The sequence below is a fragment of the Sphaeramia orbicularis genome, chromosome 18 (assembly GCF_902148855.1).
Source record: "Sphaeramia orbicularis chromosome 18, fSphaOr1.1, whole genome shotgun sequence".
NCBI classification, from domain to species: domain Eukaryota; kingdom Metazoa; phylum Chordata; class Actinopteri; order Kurtiformes; family Apogonidae; genus Sphaeramia; species Sphaeramia orbicularis.
The window spans coordinates 47,501-60,000 of NC_043974.1; the positions used below are offsets into that span (position 1 = coordinate 47,501).

At 38.0% G+C, this 12,500-nt stretch overlaps 2 protein-coding genes across 2 annotated transcripts in view; both read right to left on the reverse strand.

Moving 5' to 3' along the window:
* The window catches only part of LOC115438892 (transmembrane protein 184C-like), a 31,163-nt gene extending 27,684 nt beyond the window's left edge, over positions 1–3,479 (reverse strand). Inside the window, exons 1-2 of the mRNA XM_030162775.1 lie at positions 3,303–3,479; positions 395–525 (exon numbers count right to left, since the gene is read on the reverse strand). Coding sequence (XP_030018635.1) covers positions 395–525; positions 3,303–3,419 — 248 coding nt within the window. The 5' untranslated portion in view covers positions 3,420–3,479. The remainder of the gene's footprint in view (positions 1–394; positions 526–3,302) is intronic.
* Positions 3,480–11,720: 8,241 nt separating this feature from the next.
* The window catches only part of LOC115438891 (endothelin receptor type B-like), a 20,794-nt gene continuing 20,014 nt past the window's right edge, over positions 11,721–12,500 (reverse strand). The window contains exon 8 of the mRNA XM_030162774.1: positions 11,721–12,500. This exon is cut by the window's right edge and continues 613 nt beyond it. The gene's annotated coding sequence lies outside the window, so the exon portion shown is untranslated.

The following is a 12,500-nucleotide window of genomic DNA, read 5'->3' on the forward strand; positions in this document are numbered from 1 at the left end:
TGAGACTCAGATTGAACCAAACCCACATGTGTGGATTAGAAAACCCACTAGGATCCACACACTGAACACAGTGTCTGTATTTAGAGTCTGTAGAAGAGCATTTACACATGTTTACACAGCTAATGCACTGACACCTAGGGAGGTTTAATGTCCATATTTGGGTCCTGTTTTTGGACCCCATATTCTATTATGAATGAGTATAATTTTTTGTTTCATTTCTCTGAGGTCACCATCAGGTCCATCCTGGGGTAAATCTGTCCACATTTACCTTCAATGGTTGGGTCTAAACAGATGGAACAGTGCCTGGTACTAAAATAAACCCAGGCTGATAGAAGTACCCTATTGTCATCCAGATACTTTTATCCATGCGGTCTTTGTGTCCATGTGTGAGTACCTGATGATGGGTTTCTGCAGCTCAGGCTGGGTGTAGTGCACCATATGCTGCAGAATCCCCCACAGTGAAACTGGGATGGTCAGAAAGACGAACACACCGGCGATAAACCAGGCTTTACTGTGAGTCCCAACCTGGAGCAGACAAACCACAGTCAGTTTGTTCTGGAGAACATGCACTGAGCATGAACCACCAGCAGGGTGGGCCGGCCCAGTTTAGGGTCTTCTGTTCTGATCCAGCTCTTCATTTGTCCTGTTCATCTGTTACATTTCAGTAACTACCCAAAAAATTTTGGCCCAATCCATAAAGTTTTAGACCCCCCCCCACCTCCATCTTTAGGGTGTCTGTACAGTTTTAGACCCCCCCCCCACCTCTATCTTTAGGGTGTCTGTACAGTTTTAGACCCCCCCACCTCCATCTTTAGGGTGTCTGTACAGTTTTAGACCCCCCCCCCCACCTCCATCTTTAGGGTGTCTGTACAGTTTTAGACCCCCCCCCCCCCACCTCCATCTTTAGGGTGTCTGTACAGTTTTAGACCCCCCCACCTCCATCTTTAGGGTGTCTGTACAGTTTTAGACCCCCCCACCTCCATCTTTAGGGTGTCTGTACAGTTTAGACCCCCCCCCCCACCTCCATCTTTAGGGTGTCTGTACAGTTTTAGACCCCCCCCCCCCCCACCTCCATCTTTAGGGTGTCTGTACAGTTTTAGACCCCCCCACCTCCATCTTTAGGGTGTCTGTACAGTTTTAGACCCCTCCCCCCCCACCTCCATCTTTAGGGTGTCTGTACAGTTTTAGACCCCCCCACCTCCATCTTTAGGGTGTCTGTACAGTTTTAGACCCCTCCCCCCCCACCTCCATCTTTAGGGTGTCTGTACAGTTTTAGACCCCCCCACCTCCATCTTTAGGGTGTCTGTACAGTTTTAGACCCCCCCCCCCCCACCTCCATCTTTAGGTTGTCTGTACAGTTTTAGACCCCCCCCCCCCCCACCTCCATCTTTAGGGTGTCTGTACAGTTTTAGACCCCCCCCCACCTCCATCTTTAGGGTGTCTGTACAGTTTTAGACCCCCCCCCCCCCCCCCTCCATCTTTAGGGTGTCTGTACAGTTTTAGACCCCCCCCCCCCCCTCCATCTTTAGGGTGTCTGTACAGTTTTAGACCCCCCCCCCCCCACCTCCATCTTTAGGGTGTCCATCAGCCCAGTGCAGAAAACCCATTTTTCAGTGAAAATCCTTCATTTGTGGGTTAGTTCTGCCAGATCTGCTCATGTAAATGTCATATTAGAGGTTCTGGAGGATGGAACTGTCGTTTATGAAGGTCTACAATCATGTACAGGTCAAAGGTCACATGATTTTAGACAAGGTCAAGGTCATGTGACAGTTCAAAATGGGTCCAGTCCCAGGTTTTTTCAGATTTCTTTCTGTCCTGAGTCTGATTTGACAGATCTGCACTCAGAACATCTGATCCACAGTACCCATCTGGTACCCTCCATCTGATCCTACAGTACCCATCTGGTACCCTCCATCTGATCCTACAGTACCCACCTGGTACCCTCCATCTGATCCTACAGTACCCATCTGGTACCCTCCATCTGATCCTACAGTACCCACCTGGTACCCTCCATCTGATCCTACAGTACCCATCTGGTACCCTCCATCTGATCCTACAGTACCCACCTGGTACCCTCCATCTGATCCTACAGTACCCATCTGGTACCCTCCATCTGATCCTACAGTACCCATCTGGTACCCTCCATCTGATCCTACAGTACCCATCTGGTACCCTCCATCTGATCCTACAGTACCATCTGGTACCCTCCATCTGATCCTACAGTACCCATCTGGTACCCTCCATCTGATCCTACAGTACCCATCTGGTACCCTCCATCTGATCCTACAGTACCCATCTGGTACCCTTCATCTGGTCCAACAGTACCCATCTGGTACCCTTCATCTGGTCCTACAGTACCCATCTGGTACCCTCCATCTGGTCCTACAGTACCCATCTGGTACCCTCCATCTGATCCTACAGTACCCATCTGGTACCCTTCATCTGGTCCAACAGTACCCATCTGGTACCCTTCATCTGGTCCTACAGTACCCATCTGGTACCCTCCATCTGGTCCTACAGTACCCATCTGGTACCCTTCATCTGGTCCTACAGTACCCATCTGGTACCCTTCATCTGGTCCTACAGTACCCATCTGGTACCCTCCATCTGGTCCTACAGTACCCATCTGGTACCCTTCATCTGGTCCAACAGTACCCATCTGGTACCCTCCATCTGGTCCTACTGTACCCATCTGGTACCCTCCATCTGGTCCTACTGTACCCATCTGGTACCCTCCATGTTCTGCACTTCAGCAGGTACCACAGTTGTGTTTCCAGAGTTGGGGGGGCAGATGTGCTCCTTCACTGACACAGTTCAGTTTAATACCATCACACATTCTGCTGTGAAATCACACAAACCACATGAACTGTTCATCTACTGACCTGAAAGAAAACAACCACTGGACGAACTGGGTTCAGTTTAACTGAATTTACTGTTTTCTTGTTTAGTTTAGTTGGTTCGATAAGGTCACTGAGCATTTTCTGAAAAAGGAACGGAGGATGAATTTGTGTTTAAAGAACTGGACTGTTTCTTTGATGTCAGCGACACTGAGCTTCTCCTGTCTGACAGACCACCAGCTGACACTGGTCTAAATGATAAAAACACCTCAAATAACAGCGTGGCAAGACTCAGTACAAAGGTGCGTTTGAGGACTACATGCAGGCCGTCATGTCCAGTAGGGGGGGCCATAAAATAATAAAATCTAAAATAAAATATCACCACAGTTGGCCCCCAGACCACGAGTTTGAGAGCCCTGCTTGGATGCAACAGAAGTGTATTTGGATATAAAGGCAGTGTGGTACTTGGTCCTTCTGCAGCTCCCAGATGCAGAGCGGCAGCACGGCCACCAGCAGGAGGGCATAGAGGACCAGGACCAGAGGACGGATCCACCTCCTCCACTCGGCACAGGAACACGGCATGACCACGGCTTCACCCTGACACAGGACTACAGGAGCATCCTAGACCACCACAGGACACACCTGAGGAGAGGAGAACCAGACAGGGGAAAGTGAGACAGAGGGGTCCAACTGATGTTCTGTCAGGTTCCACATTCAGTCTGATCTGATCTGATCTGATCTGATCTGATCTGATCTGACCTGATCTGACCTGCAGTGGACCCAACCAGGACAACAAGGACAGAAGAACCCAGAAAGAATGACAACTGCAAATTGTTTAAGTGCAAAAGATAACATTCAGTTACGCCAATATTTACATTCACAAACTATCCAAACAAAAAAGACGTGAATAAACTGAAAAATGAAATCTGTTCAGAAATGGAAGTGTAATGTTCTCAGTCTTCTTCCTCCACTTCTCATTAGTCCATGTGCATTCTGGATCAGATCTGCAAAGACACTAAACACTGAGGAACAGGAAGAAAAGAGTTCAAACTGGACTGAATTTAATACAGACATTTCAGGTTGGACACATTTGTTCAGGTTAGTCACATTTTATTGGTACAGGAGAGTTTGGAAATGGAAAGAGTTTCACAATTTAATGGGATTTTTTGCACTAAAACAAAGACAAAAATATGAAGTTGTCATGAATTAAAGGCAAAATATGGAGTGTTTTAAAGGGATTTTTGGGTGATTTTTAGGTGTTTTTTGGAAATTTTTTGGTGGTTTTTAGGTGTTTTTTCAGTCATTTTTAGGTGATTTTAGGGTGGTTTTTAGGTGTTTTCTCAGTAATGTTTAGGTGGTTTGGGGGTCATTTTTGGGTGATTTTTAGGTGGGTGTTTTTTTTTTTTAGGTGTTTTTTAAGTAGTACCTTCTCATTAGTCCATGTGCATTCTGGATCAGATCTCCAAAGACACTAAACACTGAGGAACAGGAAGAAAAGAGTTCAAACTGGACTGAATTTAATACAGACATTTCAGGTTGGACACATTTGTTCAGGTTAGTCACATTTTATTGGTACAGGAGAGTTTGGAAATGGAAAGATTTGCACAATTTAATGTGATTTTTGCACTAAAACACAGACAAACATTTGCAGTTGTCATTATTTCTAGGTTATTCTATTATTTTTGAGTTTGATGCCCTAACTCTCATTTTGTAAATTCACCCAGGGGTCAGATTGGACCCTTTGGTGGGTCACATTTGTACACATGTTTGACACCTGTGCACTATACTGTCTTTATTAAATGCTTTTATATCCTCCTGACACCCACTAAGTAAACATTTTGGCCATTTTACATTCAATAATTGCCTTAATTGGAAACAGCATAATGGAACCGTTTTTTCAGATACATATTTATTATTATTATTTTTTTTTTTTTTTTTAAATATAATGTCCTTTTCAGTGGACATGATGTACTTTTTTGTATTTTAAAGTAAATGTGTGAAACCCTGGTCCACTACAGAGGACACAGATGCATTAGTGCAGGTCTGCAGGACGATCACAGAGCTTTAACCTGAATTCAAACCTGATATAGTTGGACATGAACATACAGGATCTGTCTGAACAGTCTCAAACACCAGCTGACTAAATGAAAGCAGGTTTGTAATCTGTGGACTTCCCTGAGCACAAGGTTGAGCTTCAGAATGCTTCATACAGAATTAAGTTTGACACTGAATTCAGTGAAAAGAAAAGACGTGACAGATGAACCCTTAAAGACCCAAACATTCACCTGTGACCAAAAGCATCTACTGATCTGAACCATTTAATACTGACTGATCCATTAATCCTATTAACCCATGTCAATAACTGGTGTCAAATACAGTTCTTCATCTTTTCATGGTCATCAGATATGACCATATTTGGACGTTCAGAGGCTCCGTAGTTACCGTGGAAACACCGTCATCCTCTACAACATTGATTCTCCAGTAAAACCCATGGAATCTGACAAATGACAGTGGATGGAGATGCCTGGTTTTACATTCAGTTATTGAGATCTTTGATGAAAAAGTCACTTTTTCTTCAGTTTTCTCTTGTTCTTGATAAAATAACACTTAACTTTAATCTGAGCTTTTAGGAACATCTACATGATCAGTGAAGGAAATACAGGAAAATGCCTGATGTTCACTGAAAAAACACAAAACACAGAAGATAATGTCATAATAAATGGTGATAAATAACATAAGAAAAGTTAAATACAGAGAAAAAATATTTTGGAACTGCCACAAAAGTAGCACTGGGTCTTTACGGGTTCAGAGAATATTGAATCAATTCATTTAGTTCCACCAGAAATAGGATCCAAAACAAGAGCAACGGAGCTACACTGTAAAAAAAAGTCTGTAACTGAACAGAATTTTCACTGTTTATTTGACAGACTTTTCCTGTATTTATCAGATCCAGGAAAATATCAATGAAATGACACAAACAGACTGTGTTTTTACATGTCAAATGGAAAAGAACAGGAAAAAACTGCAACTGTGACGAACCATTTTTTCATCCAAGTTCCATTTTTTAAAAGAAAATGTAGTGTGTAGTGTGTGTATGTATTTGGACAGTTTATCAGTGCTTATCCATGTTATACATTCACAAAAATACATTTATTCAACATTTTTGTTGTGAAACCTCCTGTAATTACACAAGATATTTGTCAATGAACAAACAAGTCTGGTTCAACTGACAGAACTAATACTTCTGTTATTTTTGTTTATTTATTTATTTATTTTACAGTATTAAACTTTAAATTAACAGTTTAATCTCATAAATAGAAAAGAAATATTTGTGAAATTATGATACATTTGTAAATATATTTTAACTGTATTTTTCTGTGAAAAAAGAAAAAAATTCTTCTAAAAAATGTAAATTTTCTGGTTCTTCACAGTTCCAGTTTTTTCCTGTTCTTTTCCATTTGACATGTAAAATCACAGTCTGCTTTTGTCATTTCATTGATATTTTCCTGGATCTGAAAAATACAGGAAAAATCTGTCAAATAAACAGTGAAAATTCTGTTCAATTACAGATTTTTTTTACAGTGTAACCTAACACTAGAATGTATTTTATATATATGTATATGTCGAGGCCCAAAACGGAATCTGTTATTTTTATACCATGTTTAATGCAAATGATCCATAATTCCATAATTTGTCATAATTTTACATTTTCAGTCTTACATACCTTGAGTAACTATTGTCAATTTTAGTTGATTTCACTGTACCATATATTGGTGGGGAGTACCACTAGGTTCTGTTTGTAAATAAAGTGTATTATAGTTTACAATTAAAATGTTTGTTTCTTTTTTTTTTTCACATATTTGCAAATTCCATGTATTGATTTTTGTAATAATTTAGATCATTTGCATTAAACATGGTATAAAAATAACATTATAGCCGCAGGATTCCATTCTAGGCCGGCCTAGAATAGAATTCCATTCTGGGCCGGCCCGATTCTGAATCGGGCCAGATTCCATTTTGGGCCTTGACATATGTCATATATATATATATATATATATATATATATATATATATATATATATAATTCTAACCACAGTATCACCAGTCCAGTGTCTGTTAAACTCTCCTCCCTGTCTGTTCTAAATTACACATATGTTAAATCTACAGTCCTTTAGTGTTCTGTTCCAATAGATACTATTTTAATATAAAAACATCCAAAAGCCAAACGCCTTAGGTCACGTGAACGTACCATTTCTCAGCAGATTATTATTATTATTATTATTCTTATTATTATTATTATTATTATTATTATTCTAGTGTTTTAAGTCGTTTTTCTTCAAAAACAGAGAACAGGATGACTCCTGCAGATCTACAGAATAAATGAACATATGAGAAAAGCTGAACCAAACCATCTGTGTTTGAGGAGCAGAGGATGACTGGAGAGGCTGCAGAAGGATGGGTGGATGGATGGAAGGATGGCCTGGTGTCCTCCTGTTTCTGTTTCTGTTACCAGGCAACGCATCCCCTTCACGCGCCACAAACAGAGGATCAGCTGGTTCTGATCGATCCGCTCCTCCGATCACTGTCCGATCCCCTCCTGGTTCGATCCCATGGGTCGGTTATCGGTTAATCCATGTCCGCTGTGGAGGCTGGAGGCGAAAGGCTGCTGTCCGTGAAGGGGTCCTTCCGCCGCCCGTGGTGTGTTTACGCACCCACGTCACAGGAGGAATCTGAAGCATCTGCGTGCATGAGTCATGTGGTTTAAGGAACAGCAAATGGCATTATCCAGTCAGCTGCAGTTTAGGACATTTACCTCCACAGTCACACTCCACTCACTGACATGAGGGAGAAATTCAATTAAAGAGGAGAAGCAGGACAGAACTGAGACTGCAGGGAGGTGCACTGTACAAAACAGACTGATTTGTCCTGTAGGTTTCAGATCCAGGAAAATATCAGTGAAATGACACAGACAGACTGTGGTTTTACATGGAAAATGGAAAAGAACAGGAAAATACTGCAACTGTGAAGAACCAGAAAATTTAGTTTTTAAAAGATTTTTTTTTTTTTCACAGAAAAATACAGTTCAAATACATTTGCAAATGTATCATAATCTCACAAATATTTCTTTTCTGTTTATGAGATTAAACTGTTAATTTAAAGTTTAATACTGTAAAAAAAAAAATAAAACCAGATAAAATTCCTGACAGTTAACGGTAACAGAAGTATTAGTTCTGTCAGTTGAACCAGACTTGTTTGTTAATTGACAAATATCTTGTGTAATTACAGGTTTCACAACAAAACTGTTGAATAAATGTATTTTTGTGAATGTATAACATGTATAAGCACTGATAAACTGTCCAAATACAGTTTTTATCAGTGGATTGGACAACTGAGTCTCACTGAAAATTATTTATATATATATATTTATAGGGAATTGGATTGTTTTAATACATGAAAATATTCTTTATTAAACATTAAAAAAAAAAATAAAATAAAATAAAAATCTCATGTAAAGTTAGGGCAAAAAACGGTATTTGAATTATGGAAAATTACTGTATTTTTATGAGATGGTTATTTTCTGTCATTTTACATTATTTTTTCGGTGCCCCTGCTGCTGGGATAATACTGTTTTTTTTAGAGTTTTTTTTTTTTTTTTTTTTTTTACAGTACAGGTCTTATGTCAGGTGTAGCTGATGAGTACATATAACATAAATCCACATATATTTCTTATTCTTCATATTGTTTTGTCTGTTGCAGATATCCTAATCCTGTGCTCCTCACTACATGTGATCCTCTGTTTGTTTGTGTCATGTCCTTTTTAAACCACCTGGTGTCAGCCTTTCCTTTTCCTGCAGAACTGTGACCTCTGCTCATCTGGAACCTGGACTGGACCTAGGCTTCAGAAGAAGGGCTTCTGCAGGCATTTGGATTTATAAGCAATATAAGAGGAACACGAACATTTCTGTAGGTGCACCCTGGGAAAAAAAAAAAGATAATAATAATAATAATAATAATAATAATAATAATAATAATAATGATAACAATAATGATGATGATAACGATGATGATGATAATAATAATAACAATGATAATAATAACAATGATGATAACGATGATGATGATGATAATAATAATAATATAACAATGATAACAATAATGATGATGATGATGATAATAATAATAATAATAACAATGATAATAATAACGATGATGATGATGATAATAATAATAATAATAATAATAATGATAATAATAATAACAATAATAATAATAATAATAATAATAATAATAATAATGATGATGATGATAACAATGATGATGATAACAATGATGATAATAATAATAATAATAATAATAATGATAATAATAATAATAATAATAATAATAATAATAATAATAATGATAATAATAATAACAATAATAATAATAATAACGATGATGATAACAATGATGATAATAATAATAATAATAATAATAACAATGATGATAATAATAATAATAATAATAATAATAATAATAATAATAACAATGATAATAATAATGATGATGATAACAATGATGATGATGATAATAATAATAATAATAATAATAATAATAATAATAATAATAATAATAATAATAATAATAATAATAACTTCTAAAGCCCCTTTCATGATACCCAAGGTCGCTGAACAAAGTTAAAGGTATAGGGTTAAAGGGGAGTGGGGCTTAGGGCTCAAAGGACTTGGTGAATAGAAATGATGTGAGGTGCTTTTTGCACATGGGTGTGGATGGACCAGAGCAGACAGGATAAACCCACTGGATAGGTTCTGTTTACACCTGCAGCACATACTCAGAATGAACCACAGACTGGTATTCAGTGTCAGTCATACAGGAGGCAACGGTTCATTTTTGTAATATAATGAAGACTAAAAAGAATCACAGATTGGTCATACCATAAAAACAATGCTGCACAAGCTTGTCAAAAGGATGTGTTGATATTCTAACTAGGTCCAACACAATATGTAGAATCCAGTATTAGAAGAGCTGCAGACAGATGAGTCTGAATCCCATGTGTCCCAGACTTCCATCTGGAAACCATCTGACTGTGTGTGTTTGACGACTGTGGTGAAAGCACTGGAAAACTAACACACTGAACACACAGACTTGATCAGAGCGGATACGGCTTTAATGATAAATACACGTAAAATACAAATATAGAGTTTTCAAAAAGATACACAGAAATACAAACACCATAAATAATAATAAAATAACATCATTCTTACATTGGTAACTTACTTTCTTTACCTAAATAAAATAAAATAAATAAATAAAAATAAGCAGATTGTTTTTAAGTGTGTCTGATATGAAACCCATCCAAGGGTTTGGTGTTTGTACAGTCCAGGTTTAGAATACATGTCCTGTAAATGGATCGAAGAGCCTAAACTTTAGACTACACATATTTTTACCCACACATATCCATTGTATATTAATTGTACAATAATTAGTTCATCTGTAATGAGATCTAGGCTCCAGAACTACATACTTCCATAAAAACAGACCCTACAGATCAGCTGTCTTTGTCCTGTATGTGTGGACGGTCTGTTCCTAAACACATACAGCTACCACTGTCATTATAGAATGAAGGTCCATTTGTCATAGACTTCCCAGAATGCACTGCTCTGTTTGACCACCTGTTTGAAGCTCAGTGGATGGAAAGTCTTCAGAATCAGCAGAATGATAAACATACAGGTCTGTCTGACACAGTGGCAGACGTTTAATAGAATACAATGAAAACTGGGATTTCACTGCAGACACACAGTGGAAACAAGAGAGGCTTTTACAAACACACCCACTGCATTACATTCAGTCCGACTGGATTTAAAACCAGTCCCAACAAAAGTGGATCAGGCAGTACGGGACAAGACATGAGCAAAACGCTGGGTGTCATCATCATCGTCATAATAATAATGGAGTAGACTGCTGGATTATTAGCACTTTTCTATGAACACATACTCATATATATATATATATATATATATATATATATATATATATATATATTTTTTTTTTTTTTTTTTAACTGTATATAAATGTAGTAATATTTGCCTTCCCCAGATCAGCTGTGGTTACAGATGTAGTTTTACTTCCACCAGAGTGTGAATGTGTGAGTGAATGAATAATGGATCCACTGTACACGCATTGAGTATGTGTTCATAGAAAAGTGCTAATAATCCAGCACTCTACTCCATTATTATTATAATTATAATTATAATTATTATTATTATTATTATTATTATTATGACACCCAGTTTGTACCTCATTTCTTGTCCTATCCTGCCTCATCCTATCTTTGTTTTGGACTGATTTTAAATACAGGACTGAATCAAATGAAGGAACATTTTTAAATATATATATATATATATATATATATATATATATATATATATATATACATATATAAAAACAGGGTGGGGAAGCAAAACTTACACTGAACATGTAGTTGTTTTTTCTCAGCAGACACTACGTCAGTTGTTTTGAACCCAAACATATACTGATGTCATAATCATACCTAACACTATTATCCATACCTTTTCACAAACTTTTGCCCATATGAGTAATCAGGAAAGCAAACGTCAAAGAGTGTGTGATTTGCTGAATGCACTCGTCACACCAAAGGAGATTTCAAAAATAGTTGGAGTGTCCATAAAGACTGTTTCTAATGGAAAGAAGAGAATGACTATGAGCAAAACTATTACCAGAAAGTCTGGAAGATACTATTAAAGAAGAATGGGAGAAGCTGTCACCCCAATATTTGAGGAACACTTGCGCAAGTTTCAGGAAGCGTGTGAAGGCAGTTATTGAGAAAGAAGGAGGACACATAGAATAAAAACATTTTCTATTATGGACATTTTCTTGTGGCAAATAAATTCTCATGACTTTCAATAAACTAATTGGTCATACACTGTCTTTCAATCCCTGCCTCAAAATATTGTACATTTTGCTTCCCCACCCTGTATATAAACATTTTCGCCATTTCACATTCAATAATTGCCTTTATTGGGAACAGCATGATGCAACAGTTTTTTCAGATACATTTTTCTTTTTTTTTTTTTTTTATATAATGTCCTTTTCAGTGGACATGATGTAAATTTTTATTTTACAGTAAAGCTGTGAAACTCTTTTCCACTCCAGAGGACACAAATGCATTGCTGGGCATCATGGAGGATATATATATATATATATATATATATATAAATAAAATGCAGTAATATTTGTAACAGACTATGTAACAGTGAATGGGTGAAAGCAGGTTGCAGATTGCAGCTTTACTTCTCCTCTCCATCCTCGTCCTCTATGTTGTAAAACTTTATTTTCACTGCCATAGAATTTGTATTCATTGCTTATGTTTATGTTGTAAAAGTAAAAAATTGGGGGTGGGTCAGTTTTCCATAAGAGGGGTGATAATTCTGTAACCTGTGACCATGGGAGGGGGTCACTTTTCCATGGGGGGGTGGTGTCACTTTTCCATGGGGTCACTTTCCATGGGGGTCACTTTCCAGGGGGGTCACTTTCCCATGGGGGTCACTTCTCTATGTGACAGCAGCTTCAATAAGTGGACTGGACGTTCCTTTGCACATAAACTGGTCTGGTCTGGCCTGTGGTCTTGTCCCAGAAAAGGTC